Source organism: Suricata suricatta, chromosome 8, assembly GCF_006229205.1.
Source record: "Suricata suricatta isolate VVHF042 chromosome 8, meerkat_22Aug2017_6uvM2_HiC, whole genome shotgun sequence".
NCBI lineage: Eukaryota > Metazoa > Chordata > Mammalia > Carnivora > Herpestidae > Suricata > Suricata suricatta.
The window spans coordinates 100587007-100604513 of record NC_043707.1 but is presented as its reverse complement, the minus strand read 5'-3'; the positions used below and the strand labels follow the sequence as shown (position 1 = coordinate 100604513).

Here is a 17507-nt window from a genome sequence, read left to right as displayed (position 1 = left end):
TATATCTATTATAGTATAAGGAACCCAGAAAAAAACTCCATACAGTGTAGAAATTACTACAGAATAGAAATATGTTATAATCTAGAAAATGAATGCCAGATAGTTTTGATATTTTCCAAACTCTTATTTCTCTACAGAGTGTCAGAATTAACAATGAGGCACCATCTCCAGAAGCTGAAGTATAATTGTTAGTCTGCATCAGAAGAATTTCCCCTTTCACACCTATCTGAATTGTGGCATCAGTTCTCAGCTAGATCTCTAAGACTGTGCTTGAGCCTCCCGGATTCATCCATGAAACCCTTTGTGTGTTTTCAGGTTTGAAGCAGCCAAGCTTGTCATGCAGTGGCTCTGCAACCATGAGGATCAAAACATGCAAAGGATGGCAGTTGCTATCATTTCCATCCTGGCTGCCAAGGTACCTGAACTCCTATGATTGAATAATTTTCTGTTGGCAACTATTTTCCCTTACAGCTACTATTTTCCCGTAACCTATATGCCAGAAGAGTTAGTACACCTCTTTGCCATTCTGTTTGTTCAGGCTACATTCAGTATTGCAGAACTCCATGTTGAGTAAAGATTTTAGTCTGACCTTTAGAGTCTGTTACAGTGAATGATATTAAACTGATAGTAACTAACGAGTTCTTGGACATTTACTTTGTCTTCTGATTGCTTGCAGCTTTCTACAGAGCAAACTGCACAGCTTGGGGCTGAGCTCTTCATTGTCAGGGTAAGTCTGTTATCTCCTCTGTGCAGACCATTAGAGAGTTTTTGTTTTCATTGTTTTCAGGCAGTGTTATGTTATCTTCTGATATTTCAATACTTGTAACTTGTTGTATTAATTTATTTTCATGGAGGTAGCTTTATTCCCTAACAGAGTTGGAAGCCCCTGAACTAGGAGTCAGATGACCTAGGATCTAGCCTGTAAATTCAGTTTGTGAATTTAAACAAATTATGTGAACCATTGGAACCTAAATAAGCCTTAAGTTCCTATCTAGTTCTAGTTCTAAAATTGTTATTTTGTTATTTATGAAGAAAATGAAGAGACTGCTATAGTCATAACATGCTTGGGGGGGGAAGATAATTTAAATAACTGACAAATGATTTTGCTTGTTTATATTCAGTTGAGGAAATGATATAATGAGCAGTGAAAAGTTTAAAAGCTTTAAACAGAATAAATACAAATGATGTCCTTGGGAAGACTGGAGGAGAGCAGTCTACTTCAGAGTTTCTTGTTACAATCTTGGCATGAAGTATGTGAACAATAATGGTAGCTAGAAAAGTCAAATGAAAGACTTCCCCTTTGTAAGATTTTATTTTTAAGTAATCTCTACACCCAACATGGGGCTCAACCCACAAGAGTCAGATGCTTCACCGACTGAGCCAGCCAGGCTTCCTTTTTCTATGATTTACGAGTTATGTATATAATGAGATAAATATGTATTGGATACTTAACAAGTAACTACCACCTTACTAGATGAGGGATTCACATTTAATTATATCTATAATTTCTGTCCATAAGAGTAGTCTGTCTATAAGAAGTAGTAGAGAAAATCATTATGTAGACGTGGTTGTAATATAATCTACTAAGTATAATAATAGCAATATGAATGAAAGAGTAATGTAAAGAGAGGAGAGTGCTGTTGGGGTATGAGAGAAAGAATAGGAATTCTGGAGTCAACATATCGGGGTTTATTCCCAGTTCTATCACATACTAGCTATAGTTTCTATAAACTCCTTATACAATTATTATGGAGATTAAATGAAGAGGAAATCAAGATTCATTGAAGGGGTAGTGCCTGACTGGCTCTGTCAGTAGAGCATGAGACTCTTGATCTGGGGGTCATTAGTTCAAGCCCCATACTGGGCATAGAGCTTACTTTAAAGAAAATTAATTGAAGGAATGTATGCTAAGTGCTTAGCACAAAATACAATATATGTTAGGTAAGTAGAAAAATATGCTACTTTTACTTAGTTTTTTACTATTTTCAGGAATCAGGAATGATATTTTTAGTTTTAAATATGGCTTTTTATTTCTATATATGTGTTTTAGTACTTTTGGCTAGAGATATAGTTAAAGATTTTAAGGAAGTAGTCCACTTATATGGCTTGGGGGAAAATTAAGCTTAGTTTAAGCAGGTATTAGTAGTAGGAGTAGCAGTAGTGATGACCACTGGCTTTTCTTTTTTTTTTTAAGCTCTTAGTTATCACCCACAATTTACAGATGAGGAATCGAAGAATTAAATTAGCAAACAGTTACACAGATGCAAATTCTAGTACCACACTCTTAGCCACTATGCTAGTAAGTTACATAATTGCACCTAGATGCACGTGATAAAAAATTTTTCATAAATTGTATGTAATAGTGTTCATCAGTGTTTTCTTGTATCTATTTGAGTGGAGCTCCCTCCCCCCAAATTATAATATAAAGATGAAATATTGGGGGCCTTATCTAGGTCTCAAAACATTTACCTTTCAAAATAAATTTCTTAGGTTAAGGCTGTAGTAGAAATATTTTACAAATAGAATTTCAAAGCTGTGACTTATTCAAATCCAATATAAACTTTAATTCTCTATTATATTTAATTTGTCCTTTTATTTTCTTAAGGAAAAGTTGGAATTATATAGAATTAGGTCTTCCAATTCTTTATTTTCTCATACTAAGTTGACTATGATCAAATAACTTAATATTTCTCATACTCAATTTCCTTTCCCCCAAAATAGGTATAATAATATTACAATATAGAATATAATTTGCTAATGTTTATAATAAATGTTAGTTTCATTTCCCCCTCCACTTTTTTTATCCTAGGATCTGAAATGAATATATGCTGTGACTGATTGGGTAAGATAGTTTGTCCTAAGCTTTAATCATTTTGCTTTTGATTTTATTTACAGGGTATTAGATTTTAGGGATGATGAGAATAATAAAGTATTTCTGAAGATCCTATATTTATTTCTTGTTGAAGGAAAAATCTGCTCCAAGAAGCTGTTTCTTGTACTTATAAAAACCTTTCCAGGAAATGTTTCAAGTCATGAGACCAATCCTCATGACTTGTATTTATTACCACTAATTGTAGTAACAGCTTAGTGATAAGAAATTCATTATATTTTCCTTCTTTCAGCAACTTCTTCAAATAGTGAAGCAGAAAACCAATCAAAATTCAGTGGACACTACTTTGAAGTTTACTTTGAGTGCACTTTGGAACCTCACAGATGAATCTCCAACCACTTGCAGACATTTTATTGAAAACCAAGGGTTAGAACTCTTCATGCGGGTTCTAGAGGTTAGAATGGGAATTTAGCCAATAGTTTTGACATTGATTGATTGATTAAAATAATCATTTGTTATATTTGGTTCTTTAGGTAGTTATGGGTTTCTCTTTTTTCTTACAGTCTTTCCCAACTGAGTCATCCATTCAACAGAAAGTTCTAGGACTTTTGGTAAGATATAAACATTTCCTCCTAAATTCCAAGCTGTAATTAATTATTTTCCTTCTGAGTACGTTGAAAGTTGTTTCTTTGTAAACACTTAATGACATTAGAAAATATATACTATATAATAAAGTGAAAAAAGCAGGCTATAAAACAATGTATTCATATTAAGATTTTCACCACATTAAAAGGAAACATATAAATTACACACTTTTCTACATATTTTTTGGAATAATACAAAGCTTCATAGTGAGCAATTTTACTTTCATAATCAGGGAAAAAAGTCTCAAAAAATGTCACTAAACCATAAGTATTCTTACATGCTATGTGTGGTAATTAATAGTTACTACTTAAAAGACTGCTTAACAAATTAGATATTCCAGAGGCACGTAAGTAGCTCAGTCAGTTAAGTGTCCCAACTCTTGATTTCAGCTCAGGTCATGATCTCACAGGTCGTGGGTTCCAGCCTGGCACAGGGTGAGTTCGAGCCGGCGTCTGTCGAGCTGCAAGCCCTGCAGTGGGTGAGCTCAGGCCCTGCAGCGGGTGAACTGGAGCCCCACCTCAGGCTCTGAGCTGACAGTGGGGAGCGTGCGTGGGATTCTCTTCTCTCCCTGAGGGGATTCTCTCTTTTTACCTCCTTCTCTTCCCCTTGTTCACTCATGCTCTCTCTATCAAAAATAAATAAATAAACTTAAAAAAAGCTTAAATCTCACACACACACACACACACACACACACACACACACACACAAATAAAGTGAGCCCTCTAGGAGTTTGAGGCAAAGGTGAAGCGTCAAACGTTTAAAAAACTTTAATCACTGCAACAGGCTTGCCTGTGTGGTAAAAGCTCTTTAGAGCAGATCTCTGCTCTTGGGGAATTAGATCATAGGAGGCATAGATTAGTGAGTAAAATATATATAGATCAGTGTCTGTTTTACCGATGCAAGAGTATGAGATACTGAGCAATGAGAGATGGATTTTGGGGGAAAGTTGAGGGTTGGCATTTAAAGAAGACCTATCTGTTCATTGTAGCTTTAGTTATTTAAATAAAAAGTGTAAAAAGACCTAAACTCCCAGAAATAGGGAAATATTAAATAAATTGCAATGTTTGATTATTTTATTCAGGGTTCATAGGATTATTAGATAAAGAAGTTGGTTCACCTCACCACAAGAGGAAAGGTGGAATTTAAGTATTTCATAGGGCTTTAAGAGAACTTCCATAGGGCCTAAAAATTTATTTTAATTTCAAAAAGAATACATGTTTATAATAACTAATGGAACAGTTTTGTGTTTAGAGAATACACTTTAATTTGAGTCTTTTGGAATTTATTGAGACTTGTGTATGGCCTGGAATATGATCTATCTTTGTAAATGTTCTGTGTGCGGTATGGAGCCTGCTTTGGATTCTGTTTCTCTCTCTCTTCCCTACCCCTGCACATGCATGCATGGGCTCGTGCACTCTCTCTCAATAAACATTAAAAAAAAAAAAAGAAAAATGAATGGAAATGCCTTTTCATATTTGAATATGTGAGATTAGAGAAGAGCAATGATTAATCATTGATGCTGGTGGAAAAATAGATTATATACATTCATGTAGTATATAGTTAAACTTGTCACTTCTGCCCTCTTTTTCATAGTTGAAGAAGAAAACTTGTTAGTCATTACAGAGAATATATTTGTACATGATGCCTCTCACTTTCATTTATTATAGAGTGACTTAAGCTAGGGAGCAAATAGTCTCTTAATCAAAAGTTCAGGGTTTTGGTTCTTTAAGAAATGGAATCAACATATTAGAAAGAAAATTATTACTTTATAGTAGATCAGATGAAGTTTCAAGAATGAGCATTAATCTTCAGAGTAGTATGTTAAGTTGGATATGAGATCCTTTGGACCCACAGTCTAAATTGGAAGTCCCTCAGTTGTTTCCATGTGAACAGAGGTCTTCCTTATGTACTGCGTAAGGAAGCCATCACACCCCAAACTCAGATACAGATAAAACATCTACCTTATATAGGCCAGCAGCCAAACTCTGGCATTCAGTGGAGGTCTAAGGCTGTGAAATTTCTAAGATACAAGATCACTATATTGAGGGGTGCCTGGCTGGCTTGGTTGGTTAGGCATATGACTCTTGATCTCAGGGTTGTAGATTCAAGCCCCATGTTAGGTGTAGAGATTACTTAAAAATAAAAAATCTTTTTAAAAAATCACTATATTACTCAAAGGGATGCTTTTTTATTAAATTTTTTTAGCATTTATTTATTTCTGAGAAAGAGAGAGAGAGTGAGAACTGGGAAGGGGCAGAGAGAGAGGAGGACACAGAATCTAAAACAGGCTCCAGGCTCTGAGCTGTCAGTACAGAGCCCAGTGCAGTACTGTGAGATCATTACCTGAGCCGAAGTCAGACACATAACCAACTGAGCCACCCAGGCACCCCAAAGAGATACTTCTTTGCCTTCATTTTATTTATACTTTCCACACTATTCAGAGTTGCTAATCCCTTCATCTTTTTGATACACTCACCCCTCTCTGCTTTTTTGATAATCATACTTTCCTAGTTGCTTCTCAGCTTGGAGTTTCTCCAGATCACATAGATGGTATAAATTTGAACTACAATCTTACATGAGGACACCCCTTTATTATAAATGACAAGGAAAGACTTTTCCTTTTGGGCCAGATCCCAGATTACAATAGGCTTCTTTTTCATTCATCTATGTCAGTCTATGCTTTTTCTGAGGTGTCACACTTTGAAAGTCTTTGTCTTGTATGTGAAGTCATAGTTCCAATATCCAGTCCTTATTTTCTGCCCTTGCATGGCTATTAAAGCCTGGTGCTTTTGCTTCTACAGGTCCGTGATGGCCAGTTACTGCTCTGGTTTGGTTCCCTATTTGCTTTTTATCCCAGCAAGTTACATATTTAAAGGTTTTTGGGGCACCTAGGTGGCTTAGTTGGTTAGGTGTCTGTCGCTTGATTTTGGCTCAGGTCATGATCTCTTAGTTCATGGGATCGAGCCCCGCATCTAAGCACTGTGCTGGCAGCACGGAGCCTGCTTTGGATTCTCTCTTTCCCTCTCTCTCCACCCCTACCTTGTGCCCACATGCTTTCTCAAATAAGTAAACATTTTTTTTTAAGAGAGAAAGAAAGAGAAAGAGGAAGAAAAAGAAAGAGAAAGGAAGGAAGGAAGGTTGTTAGCTATTTTTCAACTACCACTTTTATATATTTTATAGGAGGAGATTTTTTAGGTTACCTAGCTCATTATTTTGCCCGAAAAAGGAACTCAGTATTGTTTTTGTATTATTTTATTGTTTTGGAAGGAAAGAAATAACCCATAAACCCACTGTGCTAAAATAACAAAAGTCTTCACCTTTTATGTGTATGCAGATACATGTTTATTTTTTTTTTAAGTTTATTTGAGAAAGAGGGTGCATACAAGTGGGGGAGGGCCAGAGAGACAGGAAGATAGATGATCTGAAACAGGCTCTGCAATGAGAGATGAGGGGCTCAAACTCACAAACTGTGAAATCATGACCTGGGTCAAAGTCAGACACTTAACCAGCTGAGCAACCCAGGCATCCCTGCAGATATGTATTTAAATTATTGCAATCTCTGTTCCTTCTTGGAATGCAAAGGGTCATTTAGCCATTTATTATGCATATTACTTCAATTTTTATATCTTCTTTTTTTTCCCAGAATAATATAGCTGAAGTGCAAGAATTGCATTCTGAATTAATGTGGAAGGATTTTATAGACCACATCAGTAGCCTCCTGCATAGTGTTGAAGTGGAAGTCAGTTACTTTGCAGCTGGAATTATTGCCCATTTAATATCTAGAGGTGAACAAGCTTGGACATTGAGCCGTAGTCAGAGGAATTCTCTTCTGGATGATCTGGTAGGGTCCAATGGTGTTTTCTAGAAGCATACAAACAACATTCATTATAGTTAAGCTATCAGAGTTTCATAATGCAATATTGCAGTGCTAAATAAATACTGTAATCTTTCTTGTGTCTTGCAGCACTCGGCTATTTTGAAGTGGCCAACTCCAGAGTGTGAGATGGTAGCATACAGGTAATTAGCAAGATAATTAATATTAAGCCAGTAACCTAAATTTCACTTGTTTGGAGGTTATTCCCGCTAGATATATAATCCATTTCCCCTCAGACATCTGTCTTCTTACTGGCTTTAAAAGGATCGAAATATTTTTACCTTTTTCTGCTGTCATTCATCATTTATTCTTTCTTTACACATTTATTGACGACAAGTGCCAAGGACTTGTTCTATGCTCTTAAAATTCAAAGATGAGCAAGACATGTTGCCCCCACACCAGGACCTTACAGCCGGGTGAGGGACACCAAACGTGAATCAGATATAATTCACTTGTTAAGCTAGTGTTATCCATAGAATGCTATGAAATGAAAGATGACAGTACTTAAATGCACTGGAAAATGGTAAAAAGCTTCCAGAGGAAGTAGATTATGAGCTGAGTTTTGAGAGATAACTAAGTAGGGGCAGAAGATTTTAGGAAGAAGAAATAATGTCTTAATGCAAAGAGGTCCAGGACAAGGTGACACACTGAAAGAACTAGAAGTAGCACCAGCTTAGTTTGGGGAAACATTTTGTGATAATTTTTTAAAGTGTACATTGGATGCCTAACTGTTGATGACAGTTAGTTGACTTCATAGCTAAGTTACTAATTACCTAAAGTACTTCATATTGCCATATAAATAACATTATTGCATTTTTTTTGTTCTCTACTTCATAAATGCTGATACTGCCAACGTTTTTTATTTCCCCAACTTATGTTCTACCCATTGTGGGGCAGAAGGCAGAAAACCGGTAGAAACTGAAAGACTAACATACACTTTCATGGTGTTTTACCAGGTAGTTACCGATCAACTCCTCCTTTTCTAAGGTTACCAAACAAGGTCTTTTACTCTTTAAAGGTTTATCTTTTTGAAAAAGATATTTCTGTCAGTACCTTGTTCTGATCACCTTCCGTCTTTTGTACCAAAACTTGATATGAATATGATCCTTTTTTAGGTGTCTAAGACAAGAAAAGATGGTCTATAGTTCACTTATATTAGTTTAAAAATAGTTAGATGAAATTTCTAATATGAAAAGCTTAGGAATTACTGCTTTAGAAATGGCATCCTATAGGATGTAACTTTTATTTTTTCTTTTGAAACTTTAGGTCCTTTAATCCATTTTTCCCATTACTTGGCTGTTTCACAACACCAGGAGTCCAGCTATGGGCAGTTTGGGCCATGCAACATGTCTGCAGCAAGAATCGTATGTACCAAAAAGAGAACTATGTTTTTCTTTTTCAAATGAAATTCTCCTTATACAGGAAAACCATTTCTGAATGGTATATTGAAGTAATTTCTTTTTAAGGACACAGATTTTAAAAGATACAATATAAGAACCTTGGGGGGGTGCCTGGCTGCCTCAGTTGGTAGAACATGCAAACTTTTGATCTCGGGATCTTGAGTTCAAATTCCCACCCACTTTGGGTGGAGAGATTATTTTAAAAAAGAGAGAATCTTAGGTTATAAACTAAATTTATTCTTTCAGAATTAGTTCAGTAATACTAGATACTGAAATACAGTGATGAATGAGACACTGTTCTGATGTCATGGAATATAAAAATTAGGATCCACATGGGGCACCTGGGTGGCTCAGTTGGTTAAGCATCTGACTTTTGACCTCATCTCAGGTCATGATCTTAATTTGTGAGTTCAAGTCCCACGTTGGGCCTTAAAAAAAAAAAGAGAGAGAGAGAGAGAGAGCCTATAGTGAGTCCATTTGCTAAGCAAAAGTTTTAAGGTGATCCAGTGATTATGGTACATTCCAGTGCCCAATCTTCATCCACACAAAATTTCATTGTTTAAGACATTGCTGTCTGTACTCATGGTCTCTGGAGAAGCAAGAATTTAGATAGATTCCATGTTATTCTTTTTTGAGGGTTATGATACAACTCTTTGTTGGTTATTTATTAATAAAAACTCCATAAATGATTTGAAACATTGCAGAAAAAACACTTTAATAGTAGAAACATTTTAATAGAGTATAAATTAAAATATTTGAAATTAGGGCACCTGCCTGGCTCAGTCGGTTGAGTGTCTGACTTCGGCTCAGGTCATGATCCTGCAGTTCGTGGATTTGATCACCACGTCGGGCTCTGTTGACAGCTCGGAGTCTGGAGCCTGCTTCAGATCTGTGTCTCCCTCTCTTTCTGCTCCTCCCCCACACATGCTCTGTCTCTCTCCCTCTCAAAAATACATAAACATTAAAAACATTTTTTAATATTTGAAATTAGAAATTAGGACCAAGGAAAAATAATGTGAAATGAAATTAAAAGTTATAAGGAAAATAGTAGAATATAAATACATAGACTATACATGGCGATTCACGTTCTTTTTGTGCCTGGGCTGCAAATAATAAGCTACTTAGTTCTCTTTACATATGAGGAGGAATTACCATTCCATATCCTCACAGGGAAGTAAAGCTTTTCTTGGCAGTTAACTACAAATTATTTTTTTTAATAGAACCGCAATAGGGATGATATTATAAATGGACTCATAGGAAGTGTGAGAGTTGTTTTTAACAGTAGTCATGTAGTAAATAGCAGTAACATCTTATTAGATAATTTCTTATTCTTTAATGAAAACTCAGTGCATAACACAAAAAGGCAATACAGTAAAAGCTCTTTTATGTGAGATAGATCCACAGAGGATAAGGGTTTAGGGAATAGGATGTGACAGAGAAAACTGCCTTGTACCCAGCTCAACTTGTACCTGGGAGCTTTTCTTTTTAAAAAAAAAATTTTTTTATGTTTTTAATTTATTTTTGAGAGACAGAGAGAGACAGCACGAGCAGGGGAGGGTCAGAGAGCGAGGGAGACACAGCATCTCAAGCAGGCTCCAGGCTCTGAGCTAGCTGCCAGCACAGAGTCCGACGCGGGGCTTGAACCCACGAACCATGAGATGGTGACCTGAGCCGAAGCCAGAAGTCAGACACTTATTCAACTGAGCCGCCCAGGCGCCCCAACCTAGGAGCTTTTCTGACCCCTCCTATTATATTCCTCAGCTCATTCATAGACCTAAGATTTCCTTTGGGGTGCCTGGGTGGCTTGGTCAGCTAAGCCTCTGACTCTTGGTTTCCGCTCAGGTCATGATCGCACTGTTTGTGAATCTGCGCCCCACATCAGGCTGTGTGCTGACGATGAGGAACCTGCTTGGGATTTTCTCTCTTCTCTCTCTTTGACCCCTCACACTGTCTCCCTCTCTCTCTCTCTCTCTCTCAAAATGAATTAAAAAGTTGAGACTGCCTCAATAGCTATATTAAACTGCCTCTGATACAAAAATTTCCTACTTTTATTGTCCTTACAGGTTCTGAGAACTCCCTAGTTTCTTAACAGCCTGTTATATAAGGATTTATTTTTGTTACTACTTTTAGATATTGGTGTTCTTTTAAGTTTACTCTGTGGATGACCACCCTGAAATATTATTCTAAAATGCACTGTAGGGGTGCTTGGCTGGCTCAGTCAGTAGAGCATGTGACTCTTCATCTCAGGGTTGTAAGTCTGAGCCCCCTGGTGAATGTAGAGATTACTTTAAAAAATTGAAAATAAATAAAGCACACTGTAACTGGGGGGTGTTAGAATATTTTATCTCCAACTCAAGTAGTTCAGGTTTCTGTATTCTTGCTTCCCTGGCTTATTTTGTTTATATTTAAATGGAATTGACTTCTCAATTTGTATTAAACATTCTAATGCTGCTTACAGCTTTTAATAATTAAGAGATAGTGGTTAAGAGCACACAGGGATCTACCTGGATTCAGATCATGTTCCAGTGCTTACTATGTAAGACATCTTGAACAAATCAGTAAGCCTGGGGCCGCAGTTTCCACATTTGTTAAATGGGAATAATAATAGTACCTATTTCACACCTTATTTTTTTTAATGTTTATTTATTTTTTGAGAGAGAGACACACACACAGAGTGGGGTAGGGTCAGAGAGAGAGGGAGACACAGAATCAGTAGCAGGCTCCGGGCTCTGAGCTGTCAGCACAGAGCCCGATGCAGGGCCTGAACCCACAAACCACGAGATCGTGACCTGAGCCGAAGCCAGTCACTCAACCGACTGAGCCACCCAGGCACCCCTATTTCACACCTTATAATGAGCATTTTCTCATATTTTAGAAAGTTTTTGACATGATTTTTAATAATCACATAATCTTTATTGTATGGTGTATGAGTTTCCTAGTACTACCATAACAAAGTACCACATGTAGGTAACTTAACACAACGGGAATGTGGGGTACCTGGATGGCTAAGTCGACTAAGTGTCCAACTTCTGCCCAGGTCATGATCTCCCAGTTCGTGGGTTCAAGCCCCACATTGGGCCCTGTGCTAACAGCTCAGAGCCTGGAGCCTGCTTCCAATTCAGTGTGTCCCTCTCTCTCTGCCCCTCCCCTGCTCATGATCTGTCTGTCTCTGTCTTTCAAAAATAAATAAATGTTAAAAAATTAGAAAAAAAAACAGGAATGTTCGTCTCTCAGTTCTGGAGGCTTTGAAGTCTAAAATCAAAGTGTCTTTAGGGCCATACTTTCTGGGACAGCTCTAGGGAAGAATTCTTCCTTGCTTTTTCTAGCTTCTGGTATGTGCTACCAATTCTTGGCATTCCTTGGCTTTATATGCATCTCTCCTGTCAGATGGCCATCTTGTCCACATGCCTTCACATTGTTTTCTGTGTGTATATGTTTCTGTGTCCAAATCTCCCCTTTTTTATAAAAGAACACCAGTCATAATGGATTAAGGTCCACCTTAATGACTTCATCTTAACTAATTATATTAGCAACAACTCGATTTCCAAAAAAAGTCACTTTCTGAAGTACTGGAGATTAAGACTTTAACCTATCTTTTGGGGGGACATAATTGAACTCTTAACACATTCCTCTATACTTAATAAATGAACTTACCAGTTGTTTATATAGCCACTTCCCTATTGATTGACATTTAAGTAGTCTACCCTTTAATTTTAAAATTATATCCAAGTACTTGTTTGAGTGAGAGATATTCATCACACCATTATTTATAACAACAATTAAGTCTAAGTAAACTAGAGGCCCAGCAATAGATAAATGTGAAGTAATGTTGACATACCCAGACAGTGGTATATTTGTATGTTATTAGTGAAGGAGACATGATAGAAAATTATATAAGCAGAAACTTCTACTCTGGGGGCCATGACAGAGTACCTTGTACCAGACTAGCCCTCTAGCCATTAATAATAGAAAACACAGGGTGGGAAAGATTTAGAACAAGCCTTTCTAGACATTAAACAGAAGGTAGCAAAGATTCCCATCCCTGAACGAGAACCAAATACAGCACAGCAATTTCATTGAACCAAGGAGACAGTGTTGGTGAGATTGAGGCATGGAACAAATTTGTGGAATTTATGAGGCAGAGTAATGCAGAGGTGATAGCTATCTCTAGAAGAGACTCCAGAAATCTTAAGGGTTTCTTGAGTCGTTGGCTGAGTAGTGAGCTGTGAATGCCTAGAATGAGACTCCTTGAGGTCTGAGAAAGAACAAATACCAAGGAGTGGCTAACTGAACAACACTTGGAGCTCGCACAGGGTTTGGGTATACTAGAGTTCCTAACACTAGAAAGAACTTAACATGGGGGCGTTCAGCACAGATGCCAGAAGAGATTAAACTAGCTCTAAAATAAAGGCTTCTGCAGGGTGACCCTAACAAAGCTTAAAAACAAGCTTGAAATGGTTAAGTTGCTCCAAAAATAAATTAACATTCTGCCAGAGAAAAACTAAACACTTTTATTTTTTTTTAATGTTTTATTATTTATTTTTGAGAGACAGAGTGTGAGCAAGGGAGGGGCAGAGAGAGAGGGAGACACAGAATCTGAAGCAGGCTCCAGGCTCTAAGCTGTCTGCAGAGAGCCCGACATGGGACTCAAACTCACGAGCCATGAGATCATAACCTGAGCTGAAGCTGGACTCTCAACCAACTGAGCCACCGAGGCACCCCACTGAGCACTCCTTTTTTTTAATTTTTTTAAATGTTTATTTATTTTTGAAAGACAGAGACAGAGCACAAGCAGATGAGGGGCACGTAGAGAGGGAGACACAGAATCTGATGCAGGCTCCAGGCTCTGAGCTATCAGCACAGAACCTGATGCAGGGCTTGAACTCACAAACCATGAGATCATGACCTGAGCCGACGTCGGACACTTAAGCAACTGAGCCACCCAGGCACCCCAGAGCATTCTTTTAAAAATAAAGAACAAAATCTAGCATTCAACAACATGTTTAGTATGTGATAAAAATTGCTAGATGAGGGAGGAAGCAGGAAAATATGATCCATAACCAGGAGAAGACTCAGACACTTGAAATAGACCCAGAAGTGATGGTGATAATGAAAATACCAGAAAAGTAACTTCAAAAAAATTTTTATAGATATGATCCAAGATTTTAAAGAAAACATGAATATTAATAGAAGAAAAAATAAAATATAAAAAGTAAGTAAAGTAGAAGTACTAGAGCTAAAACTTTAAATATTTGACATAAAAAGTACTGAATGGGGCACCTGGGTGTCTCAGTTGGTTAAGTGTCTGACTTCAGCTCAGGTCATGATCTCACAGCTTGTGGGTTTGAGCTCCACATCAGGCTCTGTACAGACAGCTCAGAGCCTGGAGCCGCATTGGATTTGTGTCTCCCCTCTCTTTGCCTCTCTCCTGCTCATGCTCTGTCTCTCTCTTTCTCACAAAAGTAAATAAACGCTAAAAAAAAGTTTTAAAATTTTAAAATAATGTATCTGGATGAACTGAATAGTAGATAATGGAAGAAAATATCAGCAAAATTGAATGCATAGCAGTAGAAACTATCCAAACTGAAGCTTAGAGAGAAATAAAGCTTGGGGCGGGGTGAGAGGGGCAGTGTGGTGGTGGAAAGAACACCAGAATTGCCCTGAAATCAATACCAGACAAAGACCTTGTAAGAAAAGAAAATTACTGAACAATATGGCTCCTGAATGTAGATGAGGAAATTCTTAACAATTTTCTAACAAATGGAACCCAACAGTGTAAAGGACCAGGAAGGCTATTCCAGGAATGGGCAAGGTTGGTTTATATTTGAAAATCAGTGTTCCTTCCTATTACCAGAAGAGGAAAGAAAAGCAATCTGGGAGCATCTGAGTGGCTCAGTCAGTTGAACATCTGACTTCAGATCAGGTTATGATCTCATGGTTTGTAGGCTCAAGCCCCATGTTAGGCTTTGTGCTGACCACACAGAGCCTACTTTAGATTCTCTGTCTCCCTCTGTCTCTGCCACTCCCCTGCTCTCACACATACTTTCTCTCTCTCTTTCTCTCAAAAATAAACATTAAAAAATGTTTTTTTAATTAAAAAAGAAAAGCAGAAAATAGATTCAGAAAAAGAATGAACAAAATCCACTACACAGTCCTGATAAAGGGCAACTAAGGAAATCCTATGAATAACATTAAATTTAATAGTGAACAATTAAATGTGAATATTGCCCTGTCAAGATCAGGAACACGAGGGTGTTCAGTCTCACCATACTGAACATTGTAATGGAGGTTTTCTCCAGTGGGATCAGGAAAGAAACAAATAAAAGATAACCTGATTGGAAAGAATGAGGTAACATGACATGATTATCTCTGTAGAAAAATCCCATGAAACCTGCAAAAGGGCAGCTAGTCCTAACTGAGTGTAGCAAAGTTCCGGGATACACGATATACACAATAATCAGTAGCATTTTTGTGTGCCGGCAACATCCAATATAAATGGGAAAATGACATTTACAATTGCGTCTAAAACTATGAAATACTTAGGGGTGTATCTGACAAAAATGTGTAGACCTGTGCACGGAAAAACAAAGCCCTGCTGAGAGACCCTGAAGAAGGCCTAGCTAGATGGAGGGATCTACCATACTCATGAGTTGAAAGACTTAATAATGTTAAAATGACAATTCTCTCCAAATCTACTGTAGCTTTATACAGCCCCAGTCAAAACCCCAGTAGGCGTTTGAAGAGAAATTGACAGACTGACTCTAAAATTCATTTCGAAGTGCAAAGAATATTAAAATAAGTTAGAAAAAATGAAGAACAAAATTGGAGGACTTCCACTACCCGACTTCCAGCCATTGTATAAGCTACAGCAGTCGAGACAGTGTTTTGTGGCTCCAGTGTGTTTTCTCCCAGTTCTCCCAGTCTCAGCAGCACTGACTAGATGTCCTACACATTTAAGTCTGACACTGTTAACCTAGAGATGGCATCAGATCCCCCAGTCCCACAAGACTGCTGCCCCTACTTCAGATGCCAGTCCCTAGTCTAGGTTTTTACCTGTGGTTTTGACTGGTTATAAAAGTTAGACATTCCCACACCCACTTTTATGCTTGATTCATTTGCTACAGCAGCTCACAAAACTCAGGGAAACATTTACTCACATTTACCTGTTTATTATAAAGAATATTATACAGGATACAGATGAACAGCTAGATTAAGAGGCACATAGGGCAGAGGGCAGAAATATCCTGAGTAGAGGAGCTTCTGTCCCCACAGAACTTGGGGTGCACCATCCTTCAGGCATGTGGATGCATTCACCAACATGGAAGCTCATCATGTCTTCTTATTCAAGAGTTTTTATATAGCTAAATCTGTGCCTTCATCACTCACCCTTACTAGAAGTCCAAGGATGGGGCTGAAAGGTCCAGCCCTCTAATCATTGGGTCTTTCTCTTCACCAGCTTCAACCTGAGGCTGTCTAAGGACTCTGCTCTGTCACCTTATTAGCATGTTCTCAGAAGGGACTCCTGATAAATGACAAGATATTCCTATTGGGAAATTCCAAGGATTTGAGAAGCTCTGCCAGGAACCTGGGACACAGACCAGATATATTTCTTATTCTACCACAGGCCACCCCAGTCTTTGCCACAGATTCTTTATAACAAAAGGATCATAACAGTTAACAGATACTGGCACGTTATGAGAGTTTAGTCATTAATGATCATAGCATATGAAAATGTTTGTCAGAGCAAGGCTACCCAGATTTGCAGCAGATTTGCAGGCTTCCATTAGATCTTGTAAGGCTTCAAAAGCAGAAGTGGTCTTACATAAAGCCATATATTGCTATCAGGCAGCTGGTACAGTTGAGCTAAGAGGTATTTCTTGCTCTGAGCTTCTTTCAGGGTGTTAGTGTTCTACTGGATTTCACTTATGACATGACCCATTTGTTCATTTCTGTGCCCTTAGGCCCTTAGTTACTACTTCTCTTTCTCTTTTATACCAGGCTTTTAAAAAAAAATTTTTTTTGGATGTTTATTTATTACTGAGACAGAAACAGAGCATGAATGGGGGAGGAGCAGGGAGAGAGAGGGAGACACAGAATCTGAAGCAGGCTCCCGGCTCCAAGCTGTCAGCACAGAGCCCGACATGGGGCTTGAACCCACAAACCATGAGATCATAACCGAGCCAAAGTCAGACACTTAACTGACTGAGCCACTCAGGAACCCCTACCCAGACTTTTCCACCTTTGGAAGGGACATTAGTTTTGGCCACTGTGCTGATCTAGATTGCAGAGAGTAATACTTGACTAGCATATGTCTCCCACTGAGTCAACTCTCATTCAGAGAGGGTAAGGTTACATACATACAGAACTAGTGGGCTGTTTTCACTTCCAGGCAGTATAATTGCATTCACTTTCAATCCCAATTCTGTCAGAATGAAGGGGAGAAGGACAGAGAGAGAGAGAGAGAGAGAGAGAGAGAGAGAGAGAGAGAGAGAGAGAGTGTGTGTGTGTGTGTGTGTGTGTGTGTGTGTGTGTGAGAGAGAGAGAGAGAGAGAGAGAGAGAGAGAGAGAGAGAGAGACAGACAGAGAGAGAGAGAATCCCAAGCGGGCTCCACGCTCAGCACAGAGCCCAACTTGGAGTGAATCCCACAACCCTGGGATCATGACCTGAGCCTAAATCAAGAGTCAGATGCTCAACTGACTGAGCCACCCATGTGCCCCCTGACAAAAGTATTTTAGAGCATAATTACAACTTTTGCTT

At 38.1% G+C, this 17507-nt stretch overlaps 1 protein-coding gene across 1 annotated transcript in view; it reads left to right on the top strand.

The window, feature by feature from the left end:
- ZYG11B (zyg-11 family member B, cell cycle regulator) overlaps positions 1-17507 on the top strand; it is a 62772-nt gene that overhangs the window by 28567 nt on the left and 16698 nt on the right. Inside the window, exons 7-13 of the mRNA XM_029948117.1 lie at positions 316-415; positions 677-727; positions 3123-3284; positions 3394-3441; positions 7119-7316; positions 7440-7492; positions 8616-8713. Of these exons, the coding sequence (XP_029803977.1) occupies positions 316-415; positions 677-727; positions 3123-3284; positions 3394-3441; positions 7119-7316; positions 7440-7492; positions 8616-8713 (710 nt within the window). The remainder of the gene's footprint in view (positions 1-315; positions 416-676; positions 728-3122; positions 3285-3393; positions 3442-7118; positions 7317-7439; positions 7493-8615; positions 8714-17507) is intronic.